A 13468-nucleotide genomic window follows, 5' to 3' on the forward strand; every position below is an offset into this window, starting at 1 on the left:
AGATCTCACTGTGGGAATCTTCCATTGTCCCTAACACGGGGCTGGGCACCTAAAAGGTGCCCACTAAGCACATGTTGATTTTTAGAAGGGAAAGAAAGTACATGTCACCTAAACCAGAAGAAAATCCCCCAATCATGGATATTTGGATCCGGAGTGTATGTTTATGATGACAGTTGCCTTTTGGAACAAAATATAGTACCAGGCTAGGGGAGTTGTCTTGTCTTTTCTTTCTCCCCATTTTTTTTTTTTTTTTTGGTGAGACAGGGTCTTGCTCTGTCACCCAGGCTGGAGTACAGTGGTGTGGTCTCAGCTTGCTGCAATCTCTGCCTCCCGGGTTCAAACGATTCTCATGCCTCAGCCTCCTGAGTAGCTGGGACTACAGGCACATGCCACCACACCCAGCTAATTTTTATATTTTTAGTACAGACAGGGTTTTACCATGTCGGTAAGGCTGGTCTCGAACTCCTGACCTCAAGCAGTCTGCCCGCCTCAGCCTCCCAAAGTGCTGGGATTATAGGCGTGAGCCACTGCACCAGGCCTTGTTTATTCCTTTTTTCTTAAGTTTGTGATCAGATCCCTACTTCCTCAGGGAGGAGGGGAATACTGTTCCGTAACTGGCTGAGTCAGGGCCGTGCTGGACTGCGGCTGCTGGCCACATGTGGCTGTTTACATTTAAACTAAAATTACTTGAAATGAAATACAATTTAAAATTCAGCTCCTCAGCTGCACGAGCCATATCTCAGGTGCTCACGAGCCACAGGGCTGGGGGCGGCTGGACTGGATGGTGCAGAGACCGTTTCCATCCCTGCAGGAAGCTCTTTAAGCCCCGTGGTTCTCAAGCAGGGGCAACCTACCCCACCTACCCCACCTCCCCCACCTCCCCTGGGCACACGCGGCAATGTCCAGAGACCCCGCAACTGGAGGGGGTGCTATGGCATGTAGAGGGTGGGGGCAGGGATGCAGCTGAATATCCTATAATGTACAAGGTAGAGGCCCCTGCAACAAAGAACAGTCCATCCCCAAATATTAATAGTGCTGAGATTCAGAATCCTGTCCTGGCCTCCTGTGGTTCAGCCTCGCTGGGCAAGCAGGGAGGTGGCAGAAGGAAGTAAGGGGAAATCATTTTATTTAGGAATAAAAATATAGGCTGGGCACAGTGGCTCACACCTATAATCCCAGCACTTTAGGAGGCTGAGGCAGGAGGATTGCTTGAACCTCGGAGTTCAAGACCAGCCTGGGCAACACGGTGAGATTTATTCTTTACCAAAAAATCAAAAAATTAGCTGGGTGTGGTGGCAGGTGCCTATAATCCCAGCTCCTCGGGAGGCTGAGGCAGGAGAATCGCTTGAACTCCGGAGGCGGAGGTTGCAGTGAGCCGAGATTGCGCCACTGCACTCCAGCCTGGGCGACAGAGCGACACTCCGTCTCAAAAAGAAAAGTAAGAAAAGAAAGAAAAGAAGGAGGGAGGGAGGGAGGGAAGGAAGGAAGGAAGGAAGGAAGGAAGGAGGGAAGGAAGGAGGGAAGGAAGGAAAGAAAATGGTTAACATGGCTACATTTTGTTACGTATCTTTTACCACAATAAAAAAAGGAGACAGATGAATGAATAAGTCAAACAGGTCTCGTGCACCGTATCAACAGACGTCACGCAAGCTTTCCGCCCTCCCGACGGCAGAAAGGGTTTCCCTGCCTTGCATCCTGCACACGCCTCCCTTTTAGGAGCAAAAGGAAAAAATGCTGACTTTTTTGGTCTACCAATCTCAGATTTCCTAGGAAATTGGCAGGTAGGTGAACATTCACTAGCATTCTCTGACAGGAAGTGGCCGAGAGGGCACCGTTCAGTGTCAGGGCTCCGACCCTGCCTCACTGTTCCTTAGCTACTCCACCTCCCCACTCCTCGAGCCTGGGAAACGAGCCCTGGAAGGCGTCTAGAACAGCCGCACTTCTGTGTGAGCCTCCGGCTGATGGCCCCCCTCATACACACCTGCAATGAGATATTCCTTCTTTCCTCCAACGTCCAGCGAGACCCCACACACTGCTGAGGAGGGGGCCGTGTAGATAAACTCTATATCCTTCTCAGGCCCTTTGAACATCTGGAAAGACAAGGAGGAGGACATGTAAGCAGAGGGAGGCCGCACAGTCGGGGAATTTCGTTCCCATCCAGAACACCCCGGGCGGCACAATCGTATCCGGGGTGTAGCCAGCACCAAAGAGGACTGGGAAGTGCAAATTGCATGGATTAGAAAAGGACTGTTACAGCTGGGCTCGGGGCTCATGGCTGTAATCCCAGCACTTTGAGGGGCTGAGGTGGGCGGATTGCTTGAGGTCAGGAGTTTGAGACCAGCCTGGCCAACGCAGCAAAACCCCGTTTCTACTAAAAACACAAAAATTAGCTGAGCATGGTGGCGGGTGCCTGTAATCCCAGCTACTTGGGAGGCTGAGGCAGGAGAATCCCTTGAACCCGCGAGGCGGAGGTTGCAGGGAGCTGAGATGGCGCCACTGCACTCCCGCCTGGGTGACAGAGTGAGACTCCATCTCAAAAAATAAAGAAAAAGAAAAAGACTTTTTATAGTGAAGTGATTCTTTGGAGTCAACTTTTAGTGTGGCAGATCACAGCAGGTGGGCACAAGACTGTCATCTAGAGTGTGGCATCCTCAGACAACACCTCTGTCCCCTCACCCCCCGCCCCAATGAGGTCATTTCTGAAGTGTGGCATCCTCAGACAACACCTCTGTCCTCTCATCCCCCGCCCCAATCAGGTCATTTCTGAAGCATGGCATCCTCAGACAACACCTCTGTCCCCTCACCCCCGCCCCAATGAGGTCATTTCTGAATTTCTGGGGACGGGCTTTTGTACCTCCGCATGACTCTGGACCACCATGAAGGACCATGACTTTTGCATATTTCCAGGAATTTTTTATTTTTTTGAGATAGGGTCTCACTCTGTTGCCCAGGCTGGGGCTACACCTCAACTTCCCAGGCTCAAGTGATCCTCCCACCTCAGACTCCCAAGTAGCTGGGACTACAGGCGTGTGCCACCATACTCGGCCTTTTTTTTTTTTTTTTTTTTTTAATTAGTAGAGACGAGGTCTTGCTGTATCACCTAGGCTGGTCTCAAACTCCCGAGCTCAAGCAATCCTCCTGCCTCGGCCCCCCAAAGTGCTGGGATTACAGGCATAAGCCACTCCGCCCAACCCATATTTCCAGGAATTTTGATGAAATATTGTCTACTGGATGGCAATGAGAGCCGAGAGGCACCTCAGGAATTAGGACGTAACTCCATGGGACAGAGGAGTTTGCATTCTCAACACCTGATTTACTCACAGCCTTTCAGGAACACACCTGCTGCCCCCAGGTGAAGAATGGCATTTTCCCAGCACTCGGGGAGGCTGCTTTTTTATCCCCCCTTAAGATTTCAGTAAGCAAACCCAAATGGAACGGGAGCATGCCTGATGTCAGGACAAACGGTTTTTTGAGAAGGACACTCCAACTTGTACCAAGAAAGGTTATGTTGCTGCTGTATTAAATGACATCATTTGCCAAAAGGCTAAAAGCGTTTCCTTGGCACTGACACTGGCCTTTTCACGACCCCTTTATGAGGTCGTAAGAGCAGATCCTCTTTCCTGCTTCATAAACAAAGAGGCTCAGGCACTGACAGACTAGGTCATCCCCTTAAACTGACATACATGTGATGATAAAGCATTCCGCTGACCTTCTGAGAACACTGATTTTCAACTACTTTTTTTTTTTTTTTTTGAAATGGAGTTTCGCTCTTATCACCCAGGCTGGAGTACAGTGGCATGATCTCAGCTCACTGCAACCTCTACCTCCTGGGTTCCAGTGATTCTCTTGCCTCAGCCTCCCAAGTAGCTGGGATCACAGGCGCTTGCCACCATGCCCAGCTAATTTTTTTTTTTTTTTTTTTGAGATGGAATCTTGCTCTGCTGCCCAGGCTGGAGTGCAGTGGAGCAATCTCAGCTCACTGCAAGCTTTGCCTCCCGGGTTCGCGCCATTCTCCTGCCTCAGCCTCCTGAGTAGCTGGGGCTACAGGTGCCCGCCACCATGCCTGGCTAATTTTTCTGTATTTTTAGTAGAGATGGGGTTTCACCATGTTAACCAGGATGGTCTTGATCTTCTGACCTGGTGATCCACCTGTCTCGGGCTCCCAAAGTGCTGGGATTACAGGCATGAGCCACCGTGCCCAGCCATGCCCAGCTAATTGTTGTATTTTTAGTAGAGATGGGGTTTCTCCATGTTGGTCAGGCTGGTCTTGAACTCCTGACTTCAGGTGATCCACCTGCCTTGGCCTCCCAACGTGCTGGAAGTATAGGCGTGAGACACTGTGCCCGGCCTACTTTTTATTTTTAATAACACAATTAAATATGGATGACTACAACTACTACCATATCACACGGCTGTCCCTCCACCTGAGACATGAATTTTCTTCTCTCTTACAGACCATGTTAGTTACTATCAATGACAACAGCACCACCCTCCTGCCCCAGGCCAGGCCCTGCCCTCCCTGCCACATTTTTTTTTTTTTTAAATACAGGGTCTCACTCTGTCACCCAGGCTGGAATACAGTGGTGAGATGTCGTCTCACTGCAGCCTCCGCCTCCTGGGCTCAAGCGATTCTCCCACCTCAGCCTCCTGAATAGCTGGAACCACAGGCGGGCGCTACCGTGCCTGGCTAGTTTTTTTGTAGAGATGGAGTTTCACCATGTTGCCCAGGCTGGTCTTGAACTCCTGAGCTCAAGTGATCCGCCCACCTCGGCCTCCCAAAGAGCTGGGATTACAGGCGTGAGCCGCAATGCCCAGACAGGTTTCTGAAGGAATTGAACTTGTGGGGAACATGTCATCTCCACATAACTTTTCAGGCATTCGAGGATGAAGGGAAATCGGATCTATTTGCAGCTTGATGACCGCATCCTCTGCCCTGCTCCACAGGTGGCCAGATCGTGTTCCAGGGACCCAGGCTCTCTGCCCACCCCAACACCCCACAGCTGTGCCCCCAGTGCTGCCCGGGACGCCGGCGGCCACTAATACCTTTATCTGCTTGATCTCATACTGGATCCTCTTGATTGGGTTGCCATAAATGTCGTTTCCAGAGTCCACCTCCTTCTCGCTGACCGCTTTGGCCCTGATCACTGCAAAACACAAGACACAGAGGTGAGGAGCGTTCCCCAAACATGCTCCTGGGGCTAAGGAGAGGGATAAGGTGTCCAGGCCTGCAGGAGGCGCTAGGGGGTTACAGACAGCAGCAAGGTGCCAGGCGGGCAAGGGGCATGGTGATCCCAGCCCCCAGCATGGTGTCCCCTCCTCCAAGCTGAGAGATGATGCCCAGCCTCCTCCTCCTTCCACGATTCTTCAACAAGAATCCCTTCTTTGTTGACAGGGCTCAAGCCAGAAACCCAGAGTCCCTTGTGACCAGGGCGGTTTCTGTAACAGTGGGAGGCAGTCATTGATTTGACTGAAGCTCATCTGTTGATATCATGCTTGAGTGCTTTTGGCTTTTTTTTTCCTTCTCTCCAGTGGGTACTCACTGGTGGCTGGGGCAAGCAGGTACACCACTGAACTGACCCACAATCCCACACATTCCGTGAAGGATGGGACATTTCCCCACCCTGTAGCCACCGCCTATTGGAAACAAGCTTTTCTGGGCCAAGGGCAAAGTGAGAGTTACCCACCTTAAAGGGGCCTTAAAAGTACCCGGCATATTTAGGTTTGGGGGTCTTACATCTGGAAAAGTCTGTCCAGCTGTTCTGACCTAGAAAATGTTCTATGAGTAATTTTTTTTTTTTTTTAGATGGAATCTCGCTCTGTTGCCCAAGCTGGAGTGCAGTGGCACAATTTTGGCTCACTGCAATCTCTGCCTCCCAGGTTCAAGTGATTCTCCTGCCTCAGCCTCTCCAGTAGCTGGGATTACAGGCGCTTGTCACCACATCTGGTTAATTTTTTTTTTTTTTTCAGACGGAGTCTCACTCTGTCACCCAGGCTACAGTGCAGTGGCATGATCTCGACTCACAGCAACCTCTACCTCTTGGGTTCAAGAGATTCTTCTGCCTCAGCTTCCCAAGTAGCTCGGATTACAGGCAGCTGCCACCACACCCAGCTAATTTTTGTATTTTTAGTAGAGACGGGGTTTTGCCATGTTGACCAGGCTGGTCTTGAGCTCCTGACCTCAGGTGATCCACCTGCCTCGGCCTCCCAAAGTGCTGGGATTATAGGTGTGAGCCACAGTGCCCAACCTTAAGTTTTGTATTTTTAGTAGAGACAGGGTTTCATCACGTTGGCCAGGCTGTTCTCAAACTCCTGACTTCGAATGATCCACCTGCCTCGGCCTCCCAAAGTGCTGGGATTACAGGCATGAGCCACTGTGCCAGGCCTGGGCGATTCTTTGCAGTAACACAGATTCTATCAGGGTCACAACAGGGGCAGGCTCAGAAAGTTTCACCCAAAGGAGACATCAGCAGGCACACTGGCAGACCCAAGGGACAGATGCTGAGGAAGGACAAACAGAAGGAAAGAAGACCCCAGCTAAGCCACAACCAAAGAGGAAGGAGATGGAGAAGAGGCAGGGCTGGGGCAATTCCAGAATATTCTGGAGCCTGAGGTTGCTGACAGGGCCATGCAACGCAGGGCTTTCTCCTAGCAATTAAGCCAGGACTCTGTTCTGCTCCTGGTAACCTGAGGACAAGCAGATGGGTAATTCATGTGGTCACTCGGGCAGGGTTGGGTAGAACCCCCCTTTTTTAATTTCAAGGCCATTAGTTGGTGACATGGTCTGTTTTAATGGCTTTAAAAGCTTTGCCCTCCCCAATTCAGCTATTCAGGGTCACTCTGGGTAAGTGCTATGTTAGGGTGGATATGAGCAAAACAAGGAGGAAAGGAGCAGACCACGCCAGGCTCCAGGCAGCCTCCCAGCCCCAGCCCCAGCCCCGGCCCACGTGCTCAGTTCAAATCTCTTGGAACCCCTTAGGCAGGGCTGTCTCTTCCCACAGGGGCATGGAGGCCCACAGACTCCATCTATGTCCACGCCCCCGGGCCCCAGCAATGCTCTCTGGATCCCGGGCTCGCACCAGAGTCCCACGCCACAGCCCCACGGCCCCGCCTGGGCACAAACCCCATTCTTCTTTCATCTTCTGTTGGAGCTGAGTCACGACTGGCCAAGGCCACAGGTTCCTGTTCCCCAGGCTAAGCCAGGCCTCATCCTGAAAAGCCACATCTAGGAAATGTCTCCCGGCAGGCCACACCAGAACAGAGGGCTTTGCCCTGACGGCCCCCTATTTCCAGTGCCCTCCCAACCATCCTCTCATCCACGGACACCAGCTGTCTTTTTATATTCAGGTTCCTTTCTGCTCAAACATCATCCTTGGCTGCTCCCTGCCACTCCCCCTAAAATATGACAGCCTTTGCAACCTGAAGTCAACCAGGGGACTCGGCTGCTGTGCCCAACACTCCCTACCTGTGCTCCTGCTATTCTACCAGTTCATAATACTCCCCAGGCCTGAACATGCCCAGGTGCATCCATACCTCTGAACAGGCAAGTGTCTTTCCTTTTTTTTTTTTTTTGAGATAGAGTCTTACTCTGTCACCCTCCAAGGCTGGAGTGCAGTGGTGTGATCTCAGCTCACTGCAACCTCCGTCTCCCAGGTTCAAGTGACTCTCCTGCCTTAGCCTCCCAAGTAGCTGGGATTACAGGCATGCACCACCATGCCTGGCTAATTATCATATATATATATTTTTGAGACAGAGTTTCATTCTTGTCGCCCAGGCTGGAGTGCAATGGCTCGATCTCGGCTCACTGCAACCTCCGCCTCCCAGGTTCAAGCAATTCTCTCCTGCCTCAGACTCCTGAGTAGCTGGGATTACAGGTACCTGCCACCTTGCCAGGCTATTTTTTTTTTTTTTTTTGTATTTTTAGTAGAGACGGGTTTTGGCATGTTGGCCAGGCTGGTCTTGAACTCCTGACCTCAAGTGATCCACCCACCTTGGCCTCCCAAAGTGCTGGGATTACAGGTGTGAGCCACCGTGCCCAGCCTGAACAGGCAAGTTTCTTCCGCCCCAAATGCCATCTCCCTCTCTCTGCCTGGAGAACTTCTCTTCATCCTTCAAGAACCAGCTAAAATAGCCCTTTTCTGTCTTCCTCTGGGAAATCCTGTCCTTCTGTAGCACTTGGTATATTCACCATCTCTTTTCCATCCTGCTGTCAATTCCTGCACACCTGTCTGCTCAGGGCCCTGGGAGGTCCTAACAGGTTGAGGCTAGATTCTGACTGCAGAACAGGTGGCGCTGTTTGCCAGATGGGCTGAGATGATGCTGACAACTTTGGGCTGGTGGCCCAGGTGTGGTTTGTCCTTGGCTCTCTTGCTCCCTGCCTCATCTATATACCTTATGACAATGCTGCACCAACAAATGTTTATGCAACTCGGTCAGTGTGTCAGATTAACTTGGCCAAAGTTTGCTTTTCATGTAGCAGAGTCACCAGTTCAAAAGCAAACTAGGGCTGGGCACGGCAGCTCACTCCTATAATCCCAGAGCTTCGGGAGGCCAAGGCGGGCAGATCACTTGAGGTCAGGAGTTCGAGACCAGCCTGGCCAACATGGTGAAACCCCATCTCTACTAAAAATACAAAAATCAGCCAGGTGTGGTGGCAGGTGCCTGTAATCCCAGCCACTTGGGAGGCTGAGGCAGGAGAATTGCTTGAACCCAGGAGGTGAAAGTTGCAGTGAGCTGAGATCATGCCACTGCATTCCAGCCTGGGCAACAGAGTGAGATGCTGTCTTTAAAAAAAAAAAAGAAGGTTGGGCGCGGTGGCTCACGTCTGTAATCCCAGCACTTTGGGAGGCCAAGGCGGGCAGATCACGAGGTCAGGAGATCGAGACCATCCTGGCGAACACGGTGAAACCCCGTCTCTACTAAAAAATACAAAAATATTAGCCCAGCGTGGTGGCAGGCGCCTGTATACCAGCCTCTCAGGAGGCTGAAGCAGGAGAATGGCGTGAACCCCGGAAGGCGGAGCTTGCAGTGAGCCGAGATCGCGCCACTGCACTCCAGCCTGGGCGACAGAACCAGACTCCGTCTCAAAAAAAAAAAGCAAACCAGCAGAATCCAAAGGAATCAACAGTTCCAGAAGGAGTAGCAAGCCAGCCTTTACTATAGACTACTGAATTCTGTATGTTATTTTGGAAATTTCTGGAGCTGCTTTTTTTTTTTGTTTGTTGTTTTTTTTTGAGATGGAGTCTTGCTCTGTCATCAGGCTGGTGTGCAGTGGTGCAATCTTGGCCCGCTGCAACCTCCGCCTCCTGGGTTAAAGCAATTCTCCTGCCTCAGCCTCCCAAGTAGCTGGGATTACAGGCACACACAACCATGCCTGGCTAATTTTTTCCATTTTTTTTTTTAGTAGAGACGGGGTTTCACCATGCTGGCCAGGCTGGTCTTGAACTCCTGGCCTCGTGATCCGCCCACCTCCCAATGTGCTGGGATTACAGGCGTGAGCCACAGTGCCCGGCCTTGGAGCTGCCTTTCAATGGTCCACTATACTGCACAATGCTTAACGTACAATAGGCACTCAATAAGCATGTCACTGGAGTTTAGAAAATAAGCAAAGATTACTTAAAAACGGCCAAAATGTTGCCTCCTACCCTGGGCATTGAGGTTCACATGTTGTTCTCTTACACAAATGCCTAAGGCTCCCAGGTGGCAGCTGAGCACTTATTTGAAGGACGCAGCAAGAGACAGAGATCTTGCATTCGCCCCTGGATGGCTGGGTGATCTTTGACAAGTTTGTTGACTTCATTGAGCCACAGTTGTTCACACCTAAGACGGAGACGATGACAACAGTCCTGACACTTCACGAGTTCATGGTGATTGCTACAGGAGCTGGTGTGGAGCCTGCGGTGCCCAGGAACTCATGGGCGTATGGTTCGGGACCATGAGCTTCACAGAGATAAGCAAGGCGAATTCTCCCACTCCCGTGGGTGAGGCATTGGGACGATGGCATCACGCCACTCAGGTACAGAGACCTCGTCCTGGTCAGCAGGTCAGAGTCTCGATTTGATGCAACTTCCCAATGTGCTAGCTTTGCCTGGGGGCTGCAGATTATACACTTCCCTCCTTTAAAGTGTCAGAAAAGAGGAGGCTGGTTGAATCAAGGGTCCAGGGTAGCCACGTAGGGTTAGGACTAGAAAGAGAACTGGCAAGGAGGCCGCCAGATGCCTGCAGGGAAGTTGGGGTGAGGGGCCCGGAGGAGCAGAGCCTGAGGGTATCCCCATCTCCACTGGGCTGCTTTAGTCTGCCCCTGGGGAACAGAATTCCGATTCTTCAGGGTCTCTTTAAATTGGGGGTGGGCACCTCCTCCTCCACTTTGCAAAATGAGAAATTACATGAAAGAAGGAAAATAGGAATCAAGAGAGGCAAAGAAGGACCAGTTCCACGGCAACCTTCCCCAAAGCACCAGCATGCTGCAGACATGAAGGAGAGGGGCCGGTTGACAGCTTTCATTAGTGCACACCGGTTGGCACAGCGGGATCTGCACCGCTGACCTGCTCAGAGCAGCGGGTACCTGTTGGGGGTTGTTGCCCAGAGGCGACAGCAGATGAAGAGAGGGTATAGGGTGGATCCTGCATGCAGAAGGCCTGGCCTGGGAGGAGCATCCAATCCAGGCAAGGCGACAGACGATGGGCAGGAACGCAGAGAAGGAAAGTTTCCAGCGGCCAGTGGTGGACAGAGGAGGAGGGAGAGAGCGCCCCAGGACACATTTCCATGTCAAAAGCAATGGTCCGTACTCTGGGCTCCAGGATGGACCCCCAGGACTGTAGGGGAAAGAAGGCCACTCCAAAGGAGGGAGGGCCTCTCCGAGTCCAGACCATGTGAAGAACAGGGCTGGGGAAATCGAAGAGACATAAGGAATCTGGGAAGAAATGAAAATCATGGCACAGACACGTTTACTGAACACCTACTGGGTGCTGGGCCTGGTGTTAGGCACTGGGGCAGGGTAGGGGGGCATCAGCTCATCTCCTGTCCATGCCCCGAAGAGGGGACTGCTCTGCTCTTCCGCCCCTTCCCCAAGGAGCCAGAGGCAAGCTACGAGAGGCGGGGAGTCTTTATAAAGATTCTCGTTCTAACTGCCCTGAGCCCCAAAACCACGGCCTCTCCCTGAGCATCTCAGATTTCGTTTTTCCTTCTTTCCCTTCTGCTGTGAACACAACATCTGGGTTTGAGATCAAGGGTGATACACTGGCTGATGAATTCACTGCCAGATGCCGGCTACTGGAATGTACAACCGTCGGCTGAATTCAAAGCACACACAACCGCAGGGTCCCCACCCCCACCCCTCCGGCCCAGGACACCACATGATGTCACCTCCCCCCCTGTAAAAACAATCCCTAGCGCACCCGCCAGAGTGGAGACGGAAAAGAACTGGGTGGGCGGAAAACCAAGGTCATGGCAGACGATCCAAAGAGGATGGGCTACGGTCAGACTTCGAGAATCACAACGGCCCCTGGAAAACCATGAGGCCGCACTGGCTGCTACTCTCGGACGGGGGCAGACAGTGAAGGCGGCTTACGGGAGAACCTGGTGTCACCAGCATGTGCCAGGGCCAAAGGCTGGCCTGAGGGGCGGCACCCTCCAGACTCCAGCCACGCCAGCCCCAGGCAGAGATGCCAGGGCTTCTGTGGCACGGTCCTCTCTTGTTCTCTCCCCTTGGTGTCCCCTCTGCTGCCATCAACATGTGGGTCCTGCATCCTCATGTCCCCTTCACACACCCACCAACACCTTTCCAATTCTACTGTGTCCACAGAAGCACTACGGAAGTTCCCGCGGAAAATAAGAATAAGCTATGCCCACAACTAGGGGAGGGAGCCAGACCCCAAAAGGAAATTGCCTCAAAAGGCCGGGTGCAGTGGCTCACACTTGTAATCCCAGCACTTGGGAGGCCAAGGCGGGTGGGTTGCTTAAAGCTAGGAGTTCAAGACCAGCCTGAGTAACATAGCAATACCTCATCTGTTAAAAAACAAACAAAAAACAAACAAACAAAAACCACAAAAATTAGCTGGGCGTGGCGGCATATGACGATAGTTCCAGCTACTCAGGAGAATTGCATGAACCTAGACGTTCAAGGCTGCAGTGAGCTATGAACGCACCACTGCGCCTTGGTCCTGGGTGACAGAAGGAGACCCTGCCTTTGAAAGAAAAAGAAAATTGCCTCTAAGAAATGCATTTATTCCACACTCATTGAATTCTCTTTATTATCTTGCCAGGGCCCAACTGCTCGCTGGAGGAATCCCACGTGCTATATGTATAAATATACCATATAGAACATTTCCACTTGAGCCACTCTGCCGGGCCCCCAGGCCCAGGTTTGGGACAGGCAAACCAGTGGACATCAACACCCAACCTCTAGACCGCTCACAGCCTCTTCCCAGGGCGCTCCACACCCTGTAACAGCACAGCGCCCATCTTGGCTGAGGGACGCGCTCAGGCAGCAGAAGGTGGCCCACTGTCCCTCAAAGTCACCTGTCTGCCCAGAAGAGGTGCAGGGATCCCTGGGACTCAGAAACACATTCGGCTGCTAAATACACAGTCAAAACCCGGCCCAATCATCTGTGCCTTGCGTGCGCACTGACTCGGACTGGGAGGGTTTGCTCCGTATCACCAGAGGGCACTGGCCCTCCCAGCTGTCCACCCTCTTCTGCAGGCTCCAGCTTCCACCTGGGGTGGGGGGGCGCCCACAGGACCCGCACTGGCAGGGGACGCGCCTCCCTCCCCTCTGTCCTGTTCTGCTCATGGCCCAGCAGAGAATGCCAAGGAGTCCCCACGCTCTGAACATTGGTTATTCCTGGGAGTCAGGTGGGGGCTTCAAACACGTGTCAAAGACCCTACTGGTCCAGATCACCAGTGGGTGGGGGGCATTCTGATGCTGCAGCTGGGTCAGAGTCAGCCCGGAGCACCCACAGTGGCAATGAAGACCAGTGGCTGCTGCATCCCAGAGGCCAGCCCTGGAGGACTCCACGCTGCGTAGATGCAGATACAGTCTGCAGGCCGGAGCTGCCGACGTCTTCTGAGCGTCATTTGGTTCATTTGCCTCTGGGTGGAATTGCATGCCAATCATTTCAGAGGAATTATAAAAGAAACGATTCTCTCTCCCAGATGAAACCCAACCTCCACTTACTCCTGGGCAGGATCCAATGGCAGTTGCAGGTGGACTCAGCTCTGTTCGTTTACTGGGGAAGGACTGCGACGTTCCATGCCTCCTGTCTAAACTCTCCAGAAAAGCGGGGTACCATGAGTGCCAACATCTGCACCCTCAAATCACACAGTTAGTAAAGCCCTTGCTAATGTAACTATAACTTGCGTTGCTATTAAGGGTGAGAGTCTCTTGTCCTTTTGGGTGGATGTGACGACACCACATGGCTGGTCAATCTGGCTGGGGCTGCTTGACCATTGACTCTTTTTTTTTTTTTTTTTT

The 13468-nt window shown here is 52.2% G+C and overlaps 1 protein-coding gene across 1 annotated transcript in view; it reads right to left on the minus strand.

The window, feature by feature from the left end:
* The window catches only part of TIMP2 (TIMP metallopeptidase inhibitor 2), a 71306-nt gene that overhangs the window by 15643 nt on the left and 42195 nt on the right, over positions 1 to 13468 (minus strand). Inside the window, exons 2-3 of the mRNA XM_031934304.1 lie at positions 5044 to 5144; positions 1982 to 2090 (exon numbers count right to left, since the gene is read on the minus strand). Coding sequence (XP_031790164.1) covers positions 1982 to 2090 — 109 coding nt within the window. The 5' untranslated portion in view covers positions 5044 to 5144. The remainder of the gene's footprint in view (positions 1 to 1981; positions 2091 to 5043; positions 5145 to 13468) is intronic.

This window comes from Piliocolobus tephrosceles, chromosome 16 (genome assembly GCF_002776525.5).
Source record: "Piliocolobus tephrosceles isolate RC106 chromosome 16, ASM277652v3, whole genome shotgun sequence".
NCBI lineage: Eukaryota > Metazoa > Chordata > Mammalia > Primates > Cercopithecidae > Piliocolobus > Piliocolobus tephrosceles.